Below are 12773 nucleotides of genomic sequence, written 5' to 3'. Positions count from 1 at the left end.
TTTATTCATCTAACATAACAAGAAATAATATTCTAATTCTTAATTCTATTTCATGAAATCATAACATACAATCACATAATCTAAAAATTAAAAAAAACACTCAATCAACTCATATTGCACAACCGTGACAACGACGACGTCCCGCTCGGACCAGCCAACCCACACTCAACGTCACCTATCCGATCCTTCTGAACCGTCCACGCCCTGCCGGCACCTCCCAGCGTAACCGTCCCATAATACGTGAACGCTTCACCCGTTCGATCTAAGCCTAACGAAAGATTACGACTTTGAGTTTCCATCCGTGGCGATAAGTACTTCTAGGTTCTCATGCAAGGTCTAAAGTTACGCCTTACTTTGCTCCGTCGGTCCGGGAACAGGTGTCTTACTCTCGGACGTTCGCCAACCGGATCGGAACGCTTCCTCGATCTGCTGGAGGGTCCGATTCTTCGTCTCCGGGAGGATCATGTAGAGGACGAGAGCGCCGAGCAGGGAGATGATACCGTAGATCATGAACGTTCCGTTGGTGCCGAAGGCGGCAAACAGGGAGGGACCGGTTTTGATGACCACGAAGAATGAGATGAAGTTGAAGGAGGATGTAAGGCCGGAACCGATGCCGCGGGTCGCGACCGGGAAGATTTCACCGCTCATGCACCAGGGCAGGGGGAAGAGACCGATGCCGACGAAGATGATGTAGCTGATGAGGAAGATGAGCGACATCCAGGAGAGATTCTGGTACACGGGGATGCTCGTTTGGAAGTACAGGAAGATTGAAAGTCCGGCCAGGCTGATGGTTGTTCCACAGCCACTGAGCATGGCTAGCGGACGTCTGCCGACGACCCTTAGCAGCATACAGGCCACTAGAGAGGTTATGACTCTTACTAAATCGACTATGAGCATCGCAAGGTACTCGTTGATGTTGGAGCCGATGGTTGTTTGCATCAGCGAGATCGAATAGAACGCAACAATGTTTACTCCGGAGAACTGCATTGTGAAGAAGAATACCAGCAGAATTAGGAGGGGGAGAACAAACTCCTTTTTGGAAATATTTTGAAGCAGGGTTGGTTTTGGTTCTTGAGATTCTCCTGCGGGTGAGTAGCTCGAAGCCATATCTTGAAATTCTTTCAACGCGTCGGCATCGTGACCTCTAAGCCACCGGAAGGAGGCCTCGGCTTCGCCTGTCTTGCCCTTCGAAAGTAACCATGAAGGGCTTTCCGGGCAAAGCGCCACAAAGAGATAGCTTACGGCCATAAAGAACGAACAGTACAAGGCCGCCATCTTCCAGTGGAAGAACGTCCCGAACAAGTGCGAGATAAATATCCCGAACGATACCGCAAATGTGACTCCGGCCAATAAAATACCACGGTACTTAGGGTGAGACGTCTCCGCAATGTAAACAGACGCCGGAGGACCAATTAGGCCGCAACTAAACCCGGTAATAAATCTTCCCGCCAGTATCATATCGTACGACGACGCCATTGATAACACGCAGAATCCGACGGCGAAGGAAACGTTCAAGACTAGGTGCGTCACTTTGCGGCCAAACTTCTCCATCAGAAAGCCACCGAGCAAACATCCGGCCGCCATCGGGAGCGGCGCCATCGAGGCGATCCACGAGGATTGGTCGCTGGTGATCTGGATGGAACTCTCCGGTCGCTGGAGCTGAGGCAGCAGGATCGCCGAGAAGCCATTGGTCATGCCGGCCGCAGCACTCGATATGATCGGTCCCGTTGCCGCCAAAACCTAAAAGCATATAAATTTTAAAAACAGTCTGAGTCGTAGTCGGAGAACTCTCAACAATTTGGTTAAGATGCATTAATTTATTCGCGTTACGTAATAAAAGAACAACCCCTCCCAAAATCCAAACAAACTGACCTGTCTCGTGAGCGGGGAGAAGCGTGCGGCGCTGACCTGGCTCTCGATAAGCGATTTGTCCTGCACAACTGTTTTGATGACCATTTTGTCAGTTTTTTGTTATGACTCTAATCTGAAATCGCAAATAAAAAACATGGATGTAAAATGGGTCATTGGCACGAAATAAAACCGAAAAATTTAGTCAAAAGTAAATAGCTCCGAACACAGGCGCGTAACCCACTGAGATAAGACCGGCCGGATTGTTGCACCCGACGAAGCCGTCGTCGTCCGGTGGATGATTGTAAAGTTTGACACAATTATTTTATGAGCACTGAGCACGCAGCTATCAAGAAGTGTTGTGAGAATTATTTAGCACGGGTCTTCAACTGATAACGCATCGGGTAATGAGGTCAGAGCAAGGAGTGCAGCAGAGAAAAAATAAGGTACTTCAGCTGATCGTTGTAAAGTGTTTTATGTTGTTGGATTCACTTGAACTTATATACCGTAAAACGGGGTGACTTTGATAGGATTTCAATTTGATTTTGGAATATTTTCCAAGAGGTAAGGGTTTTCTCAGCATTATTATTTTTAAAACATGTACTGGGGTAGGCCACACAAAGTCCATGTACTATTTTGGAAAAAAAGTTTTTTCAATAGTGTGTAGAAAAATATTTACGTTAAAAATTCTTAGTTTAAATTCCGGGGTGACTTTGATAGTCAAAGTTTTTCTAGCTAAAATCATATTTAAGATGTTCAATCTTTATTTGTACGATAAATGTACCATCACTAAAGTAGCTGATATAGTTTTTAACCCGTATAGGCCTGGGTGAAATTGGAATCACTAAAATGGCCATAACTCAGCGAAAACTCAACCAATTTGCATACTTCTTTATTAGTTGGACTCGTTAGAATGTCTATTTTCCGAAAATGACCCGCAGAACCCGGAAATGTTCCGGTGGCCGGAGATATTCCGGTGGGTCACTGGGTCAAACAGGGTCAAAATGGCCATTTTTGGTCCCGCACTATTTTGTTGATAGAAATCTTGGAAAAAAACATTTTTTCATGTTACGATCTTTGTTCTACCAACAGACAATACTGACCAATGATTTTGCACCTCCGGGGATGTTCCGGATTGAACGGGCAGGTTCCCTACCCCGGGGGAACCGGTCAAGGGACGGTCAGAAATAAAACTATTTCTATCATGGCAATATGGGTGTCAAAGTTCATCATTTTCAAAATCAAGCTCATCTTTGATCCCCAAAACCACTTTTGGACCGATCTGGCCACTTTGGGACCGGTTCCCGGTACTCCAGTGAAATCCGGAATAAGGCAAATTACGGGAATATTTCTGAACAATTTTTGACTGGGCAATATGGGAGTCAAAGTTCATCATTTTCAAAACAAAGCTCATCAATGATCCCCAGAACCACTTTTGGATCGATCTGGCCACTTTGGGACCGGTTCCCGGTACTCCGGTGGAACCCGGAATATGGCAAATTAGGGGATTATTTCTGTATAATTTTGACTGGGCAATATGGGTGTCAAAGTTCATCATTTTCAAAACAAAGCTCATCCATGATCACCAAAACCACTTTTGGACCGATCTGGCCACTTCGTGACCGGTTCCCGGTACTCCGGTGGAACTCGGAATATGGCAAATTACGGGATTATTTCTGTATAATTTTTGGCATGGCAATATGGATGTCAAAGTTCATTATTTTCAAAATCAAGCTCATCTATGATCCCCAAAACCACTTTTGGATCGATCTGGCCACTTTGGGACCGGTTCCCGGTACTCCAGTGAAATCCGGAATATGGCAAATTACGGGATTATTTCTGAACAATTTTGACTGGGCAATATGGGTGTCAAAGTTCATCATTTTCAAAATTTAGCTCGTCCATGATCCCCAGAACCACTTTTGGATCGATCTGGCCACTTTGGGACCGGTTCCCGGTACTCCGGTGGAACCCGGATTATGGAAAATTACGGGATTATTCCTGAATAATTTTTGACAGGGCAATATGGATGTCAATGTTCATCATTTTCATAATTTAGCTCATTTATGATCCCCAAAACCACTTTTGGACCGATCTGGCCACTTTGGGACCGGTTCCCGGTACTCCGGTGGAACCCGAAATATGGCAAATTACGGGATTATTCCTGAATAATTTTGACAGGGCAATATGGAAGCCAAAGTTCATCATTTTCAAAACAAAGCTCATTTATGATCCCCAAAACCACTTTTAGACCGATCTGGCCACTTTGGGACCGGTTCCCGGTACCCAGTGAAATCCGGAATATGGCAAATTACGGGATTATTTCTGAATAATTTTTGACAGGGCAATATGGATGTCAAAGTTCATCATTTTCAAAATCAAGCTCATTTATGATCCCCAAAACCATTTTGGACCGATCTGGCCACTTTGGGACCGGTTCCCGGTACTCCAGTGAAATCCGGAATATGGCAAATTACGGGATTATTCCTGAATAATTTTTGACAGGGCAATATGGATGTCAAAGTTCATCATTTTCAAAATCAAGCTCATTTATGATCCCCAAAACCACTTTTGAAACGATCTGGCCACTTTGGGACCGGTTCCCGGTACTCCGGTGGAACTCGGAATATGGCAAATTACGGGATTATTCCTGAATAATTTTTGACAGGGCAATATGGATGTCAATGTTCATCATTTTCAAAATCAAGCTCATTTATGATCCCCAAAACCACTTTTGGACCGATCTGGCCACTTTGGGACCGGTTCCCGGTACTCCGGTGGAACTCGGAATATGGCAAATTACGGGATTATTCCTGAATAATTTTTGTCAGGGCAATATGGATGTCAATGTTCATCATTTTCATAATTTAGCTCATCTATGATCCCCAAAACCACTTTTGGACCGATCTGGCCACTTTGGGTCCGGTTCCCGGTACTCCAGTGGAACTCGGAATATGGCAAATTACGGGATTATTTCTGAATAATTTTTGACAGGGCAATATGGATGTCAAAGTTCATCATTTTCAAAACAAAGCTCATTTATGATCCCCAAAACCACTTTTTGACCGATCTGGCCACATTGGGACCGGTTCCCGGTACTCCGGTGGATCTCGGAATATGGCAAATTACGGGATTATTTCTGAATAATTTTGACAGGGCAATATGGATGTCAAAGTACATCATTTTCGAAATCAAGCTCATCTATGATCCCAAAACCACTTTTGGACCGATCTGGCCACTTTGGGACCGGTTCCCGGTACTCGGTGGAACCCGGAACAAGGCAAATAATGGGATTATTTCTGAACAATTTTGACTGGGCAATATGGAAGTCAAAGTTCATCATTTTCAAAACAAAGCTCATCCATGATCACCAAAACCACTTTTAGACCGATCTGGCCACTTTGGGACCGGTTCCCGGTACTCCATCCAGTGAAATCCGGAATATGGCAAATTACGGGATTATTTCTGAATATTTTTTGTCTGGGCAATATGGATGTCAAAGTTCATCATTTTCAAAATCAAGCTCATCCATGATCCCCAAAACCACTTTTGGACCGATCTGGCCACTTTGGGACCGGTTCCCGGTACTCCGTGGAACCGGAATAAGGCAAATTACGGGATTTTTCTGTATAATTTATGGCATGGCAATATGGATGTCAAAGTTCATCATTATTCAGAAATAATCCCTAATTTGCCATATTCCGGTTCCACCGAGTACCGGGAACCGGCCTCAAAGTGGCCAGATCGGTCCAAAAGTGGTTTTGGGATCATAGATGAGCTAAATTATGAAAATAATGAACATTGACATCCATATTGCCCTGTCAAAAATTATTCAGGAATAATCCCGTAATTTTCCATATTCCGAGTTCCACCGGAGTACCGGGAACCGGTCCCAAAGTGGCCAGATCGGTCCAAAAGTGGTTTTGGGATCATAAATGAGCTTGATTTTGAAAATGATGAACTTTGACATCCATATTGCCCTGTCAAAAATTATTCAGAAATAATCCCGTAATTTGCCATATTCCGAGATCCACCGGAGTACCGGGAACCGGTCCCAATGTGGCCAGATCGATCCAAAAGTGGTTTTGAAAATTATGTATGAGCTTGGTTTTGAAAATTATCAACTTTGACATCCATATTGCCCTGTCAAAAATTATTCAGGAATAATCCGTAATTTGCCATATTCCGAGTTCCACCGGAGTACCGGGAACCGGTCCCAAAGTGGCCAGATCGGTCAAAATGGTTTTGGGGATCATAAATGAGCTTGATTTTGAAAATGATGAACATTGACATCCATATTGCCCTGTCAAAAATTATTCAGGAATAATCCCGTAATTTGCCATATTCCGAGTTCCACCGGAGTACCGGGAACCGGTCCCAAAGTGGCCAGATCGGTCCAAAAGTGGTTTTGGGGATCATAAATGAGCTTGATTTTGAAAATGATGAACATTGACATCCATATTGCCCTGTCAAAAATTATTCAGGAATAATCCCGTAATTTGCCATATTCCGAGTTCCACCGGAGTACCGGGAACCGGTCCCAAAGTGGCCAGATCGATCCAAAAGTGGTTCTGGGGATCATGGATGAGCTAAATTTTGAAAATGATGAACTTTGACACCCATATTGCCCAGTCAAAATTGTTCAGAAATAATCCCGTAATTTGCCATATTCCGATTTCACTGGAGTACCGGGAACCGGTCCCAAAGTGGCCAGATCGGTCCAAAAGTGGTTTTGGGGATCATAGATGAGCCTGATTTTGAAAATGATGAACTTTGACATCCATATTGCCATGCCAAAAATGATACAGAAATAATCCCGTAATTTGCCATATTCCGAGTTCCACCGGAGTACCGGGAACCGGTCCCGAAGTGGCCAGATCGGTCCAAAAGTGGTTTTGGTGATCATGGATGAGCTTTGTTTTGAAAATGATGAACTTTGACACCCATATTGCCCAGTCAAAAATTATACAGAAATAATCCCGTAATTTGCCATATTCAGGGTTCCACCGGAGTACCGGGAACCGGTCCCAAAGTGGCCAGATCGATCCAAAAGTGGTTCTGGGGATCATGGATGAGCTTTGTTTTGAAAATGATGAACTTTGACTCCCATATTGCCCAGTCAAAATTGTTCAGAAATATTCCCGTAATTTGCCTTATTCCGGATTTCACTGGAGTACCGGGAACCGGTCCCAAAGTGGCCAGATCGGTCCAAAAGTGGTTTTGGGGATCAAAGATGAGCTTGATTTTGAAAATGATGAACTTTGACACCCATATTGCCATGATAGAAATAGTTTTATTTCTGACCGTCCCTTGACCGGTTCCCCCGGGGTAGGGAACCTGCCCGCTCAATCCGGAACATCCCCGGTGGTGCAAAATCATTGGTCAGTATTGTCTGTTGGCAGAACAAAGATCGTAACATGAAAAAATGTGTTTTTTCCAAGATTTCTATCAACAAAATAGTGCGGGACCCAAAAATGGCCATTTTGACCCTGTTTGACCCAGTGACCCACCGGAATATCTCCGGCCACCGGAACATTTCCGGGTTCTGCGGGTCATTTTCGGAAAATAGACATTCTAACGAGTCCAACTAATAAAGAAGTATGTAAATTGGTTGAGTTTTCGCTGAGTTATGGCCATTTTAGTGATTCCAATTTCACCCAGGCCTATACGGGTTAAGAAAAAAACAATGTTTATATTTAGTTAACTAAGTTTATAAGCTATTTAACAAAATACATATAAATTTTAGGTAAAATTGTTAAAAAGTCAGAATTTTGCCTGAAATTTGTTAAATCTAGTTTTGTTTATAAAATTATCTATTTATATTGCATTTTATACTGAATTAGAAGCACGAATCACAAGTTTTCACATTTTACATGAAATTTGTTTAACTGAAATTGCCTATAAATTTGGAGATTTATTTTAATTATGTTTCAAAAACACATATTATTTATAATTTACAAACTTTTTCAACCTTCTCCTAGTGGAAAATTGTCCAAAGAATCCGAAAATGCATTTTGTTTTCCGATTCAAAATCATGTTCATTGAGAAAATCATGACACTTTGAGAAGTTTGAAATAATGACTTTCATCAACATTTTCTTAACTATAGTTAACTAACTTTTTAAACTTTTCAAAATTTTAATGAAAAGTTCTTTCTGAGGTACTTCGGACACTTCTCTACCACGGTCAGTATGATTCTAAACAATTCCGTACGTATTTTAATTGTACTCTTCATTTTGCGGAAAAATCTTAAACCTATCAAAGTCACCCCGGCTATCAAAGTCACCCCGTTTTACGGTATTTATAATTACTTGCTAGTTAAACACTTTCACAAGACTTTGCCTCAGTCAAATCAATCATAATAATTAAAATGGGAAGAGACAGACGTGTCATCACGTTGCTCAACTTTAATTTTCAAATAGCATACTACCCATGTTCGCATAAATGTCCCTTATGCAAAAAAAAAATGAGAAAATCGCAAAAGAAGTTTGTCCCACACATATGGCTACGTGTTACGTTTTCGCGAAAAAAAATGGGTTTCTAGAACCAATGAATGTGAGGATCAAACGACAATTATTCGCTAGCGATAGAAATTGAAAATTGTTGGGTCATCCACGGGACCATCCATAAACCACGTGGACACTTTTTTGGTAATCTGTTACCTCCCCCCCCCCCCCTCGTGGACAATTGTCCATACAAAAAAAAACTTTTTTGTATGGATCGTGGACAATCGCCATACCCCCCCCCCCTAAAGTGTCCACGTGGTTTATGGATGGTCCCCACCCAAATTTAATTACTCTTTTCTAATTTTTTTTTCTATCAGGAGCTGAAAATAAACTGTTTTCAAACCTACATATTTTTATTTCAAAACGTTGACAAACAATACCAATCTTATTAAACTTATTTGCAACGTTTACCTTCAGACAAAAAGGGTTATTAATATCAAGCATTTAAAAGTTTGAAAATCTAGGCCACATGCCGATAATCGACACAATACTCATGCTTTATCTCAGCAACAAGTTGTCCGATCAACAAAGCCTTTAAAAAGTTGATATGTGATCAAAATACCTTCCAAACAAGTTCAACGATTGAAAATTAGGCAATCCTGTCTCAAGTTAGGACCAGTTAACGGTGCACATCAACCAGAGCTTTTGCACCCAGATTTTTGTTACAGACATTTTAGTATCTTCAAAACTACGGGTACTATCGAAATATTTTTTTATCCATCCCCTAAAGTACTGTCCACCAAGTAATTTACAGCAATGTTTCATTAATTTTACAGTCCCGTAGTTGCAGGATTGGGTTCGTAAGTTTGACAATTTTGGTATAAGAAGACAACAACTTCCTTCGTTGCTGTGCACCCTTAAGTGATATTTTTTACTTTTCTAACGCCTCACTTCTTACTTATCTGTACGAAAAATGTGTCCGGACAATCATCTGAGCTATCATTGGATAGGTAATAGAAAAACCTTCTGATAAGTCCAAAAGATTAAAGATCTGACAACCCTGTCTCAAGTTATGACCTCCTAAGTGATTTTTTTTGTACTTTTCTAAGGCCGGACCTCACTTGTCTGTACGAAAACTATGCATGCATCGGATGCATCATCCAACCTATCATTGGATTATATAAAAGATCGAAGATCTGGCAACTCTGTCAGTACTTTTTAAGACTAAATCTTAAATAATTGGTTCCTTAACTAAAATGCTATTTGTACCGAACTTTGATTGCAAAATTAAAATCTAGAAGAAAATTATTTCTGGATCTTTCGTGTGCCCACATTTGGTTGGCAGTGCATCTAAAAATCTTGGATATAAAAATTCTAATTCACTGTAGAATAGTTTATTCTTGATTCGATCAAACCTTAATGAAATTTTCCCAAAGTCTTATTTTAACCAAGTCTGGACTGTAGTGTTAAAAAGTGAAATAAAAATGGGATTTATTCCGTGTAACATTTTTTTAACGGTCCATTTAGAGAGTGACGATTCTCGAGATTTTCAATTTCCCGGGAACCGAGAGTTGAGTTTGGCTATTTCCCGGGAGTTTTTGATTTTTGTTCAAAATTATTTTATACTGTGTCTATATATTGAAAGAAAAGTAATACATTTATTACATTTTAATAAATTCAATTACATTAAGTCATAATTATTCATTGTAACATTAATTAAAGTAACTTTTAACTCATTACAATGTATTTTTTTCTACTTGTTGAAAAAGCTCCAAATATGCAATTACAAGATCATTTCTAGAGCTTTTTCGGACTCAAAGTTGTACTTTGTATGAATTTTGCAATGCCACTAAATGATTCTTCCTATGTTTAAAAATCTGTAATCAATGATATTGACACATTTATTTTTATTTGGCAGTCAATTCCGTGAAATGCTGGCAAATTCGAAATAATCATTTGAAAAATTGTTCCAAAGTGTATTTATTAAACCTTTGATTTTTGATACAAACTATAAGACGGCTGTGTTTTATAATTTCCGGTATTATCAATACCAAATACAGTCCAGACTCCAACATCTTTTTCGTTGTCTTATTTTTTATTCTTGGGCTTAAGTATGACCCATAAACTACTTTAAAGTGATCTAGATTTTTTAAATCCCAGAAGGCGGCTAAAATGGCGGTGATGAAATATTGAAATAGTAGTTTATGCAACAAGTTGCAAAAAGAAGATTTTTTCAGCACGAGTCGTACATTTATCCAACGAGGTTCACCGAGTTGGATAAATACGAAGAGTGCTGAAAAAATCAAGTTTTGCAACGAGTTCCATACAACATTTTTTGCAATTCCGAAAACACCCATTGAGTGAAATTTTAAGTCAAATTTTCATGTATTTGTCAATAAATCGTTTAAATCAAAGCAATGTTGAAAAGTGTTACTTTTCAGCATTTATTTTGAGCATTTATATTCGATTCTGTTATTTTTGGTACAGAAAAGTAGGCTATTTCGTCGTTCAAGAATGACAGGAAAAGTAAGTAGTTTCACGACGGAATTGCAAAAAATACATTTCTTGACTTTTTTTTGATAAGGTCCTATAAACAAAAGTAAACATTGAGTGTATCCCGCTTACTCCGATGGACTTTGACATAAGGTGTGAAAGGGATACACTCAATGTTTACATTTGTTTATAGGACCTTATCAAAAAAAAGTCAAGATTTGTTGGTTTTTAAGGCAGTTAACGATTCAAATTCGACTAAAATGGGGTCGCATGATTCGAATTTAATGTTAGAAACAAGAAATAAAAAAAACGAAAACATTTTTTTTTGTCGTGATTCGATTATCCAAAGTCCCATACAAACCTTCGGATGATCGAGGCTTCGGATAATCGAGTCTGGTCTAAAGGGACCATCCATAAACTACGTGGATGCTTTAGGGGAGGGGAGGGGGGGGTCTGGGGTTTGGCGATTGTCCATGCTCCATACAAAAAAGATTTTTTTTTTGTATGAAAATTGTCCAGGTTCGAGACTTTCAAAAAACGGATGGAACTTTGCACTGAATTTTTTTTTCGAGATAATAAAATTTCTCTTTTGCTTTCACTCGCGAAAATAGTTTTTTTAAATCTAATTTTACTGATTCTACTTTGGGGAATTAAGATTGTTCTTTTTTTTGAAGAAATTTAACATTCTGATATTTAAACTACTAAAGTCTCAAGAGAGTTTGGACACCTGAAACATAAACTCAGATCTGGCACATATGTAAAATTTAACGAATTTGAAATCATATAAATATTTCATGCCCATTATCGTTGTATGTAAGAAAAATACGAGGGCCTTGTGGAAAAATACATACGACTTACCTATTCTTAAAGTAACTTTTCTGAACATTTTTTTTCTGAAATAACAAAAATTCTGGGCTCCCCAATTAGTAGTCGATATTGGATTTTACTCGCAGGAAAAAATAGATACTAATCTAATCTAATCTAATCTAATCAGACCCTAGCGCAGCCAATCTTTCGAAGGGATCCTGGAGAGTGCCTTAGGTTAGATGACGCCTAGCACTCTTCTTGTCATTTATTAACATTTGTAGTGCGCCATTGCATCGAAATGCATTGAAACATCACAAGCGTTAAAGCGGCCAGGCCTACTGCGTAAAGCCGTATCGCAGAGATGACTCGTAATTGGGTTGAGTTTGAGCACTGAGTGTTCGAACAACAACACAATTCTGAATCGACAGGGAGGAAGAAGCGTGGGGACACACCACCATACGCTCCGAGATTTGGTTGTATTCGTTGGGAGCACCATGCTAAGAAGGTTTGGTACTCCGGGACCCTCTGGGATGGGACATTGTATTTCCACGAATGCCCTGGACACTATTTGCCGTGGTTATAGCGCCACAACTCGCTCTCTGTAACAGTAGTCCTAATTCCATTACACGCTCATGTTCCAGTCGTCATGGCCTAGTGGTTAGCATTTTTGCTTACCAATCCAAAGGACAGGGGATCGAACCCCGCCTCGAGCGACTTTGGTTTTTCGTTCATATTCATAATTTCAAATTTCTGTGTTCTTAACTTTCTCGTTAGGAGCAGATGAGAATCGAACCCAGAACCATTCGCTTACAAAGCGAACACCGTAGCCAGTCAGCCACGGCCGCTCCAGCAGGAAAAAATAGATACTATAATTTATTCGCTTAAGAAATAAATTTCGAAAAATACAAATAGTTTCAGATTTTCAAGGACTCATTAGTTAGTCGTGACTACAAGGACCAACAGAATGATTCAAAATAAATATTATTAAAGGTTCTACAGATAAATCTGGCATAGCATTTTGCATAATTTATTCATCAATACAACACAAATCCAGCATTTTGTGTGTTTCTGCTTGAAGGTCAGAACACAAATTATTCATGATAAAATATATTCACAAAATAATTCGATTTCTCGTGCTTTCAAAACCTTGATCATATCTAGCAGCAAAATAATGAATCAT

At 40.0% G+C, this 12773-nt stretch overlaps 1 protein-coding gene across 1 annotated transcript; it reads right to left on the bottom strand.

Moving 5' to 3' along the window:
• Window positions 1–94: 94 nt before the first annotated feature.
• LOC6033529 (facilitated trehalose transporter Tret1-2 homolog) lies at window positions 95–2019 on the bottom strand. The gene is made up of 2 exons (XM_001843914.2): window positions 1873–2019; window positions 95–1740 (listed from the first exon to the last, which is right to left on the bottom strand). The coding sequence occupies exons 1-2, from the start codon at window positions 1954–1956 to the stop codon at window positions 343–345; spliced, it is 1482 nt and encodes a 493-aa protein (XP_001843966.2). The 5' UTR covers window positions 1957–2019; the 3' UTR covers window positions 95–342.
• Window positions 2020–12773: the final 10754 nt, after the last annotated feature.

This window comes from Culex quinquefasciatus, chromosome 3, assembly GCF_015732765.1.
Source record: "Culex quinquefasciatus strain JHB chromosome 3, VPISU_Cqui_1.0_pri_paternal, whole genome shotgun sequence".
In the NCBI taxonomy this organism is placed as follows: domain Eukaryota; kingdom Metazoa; phylum Arthropoda; class Insecta; order Diptera; family Culicidae; genus Culex; species Culex quinquefasciatus.
Note: the sequence above shows the minus strand (reverse complement) of the source record. Positions and strands in the feature narration are given on the sequence as shown.

Coding starts and splice junctions, on each gene's coding strand:
- LOC6033529 (XM_001843914.2), bottom strand. CDS start 1,956: ATGGTCATCAAAACAGTTGTGCAGGACAAATCGCTTATCGAGAGCCAG. Junction 1,741..1,872: donor TCTCCCCGCTCACGAGACAG/GTCAGTTTGTTT, acceptor ATATGCTTTTAG/GTTTTGGCGGCAACGGGACC.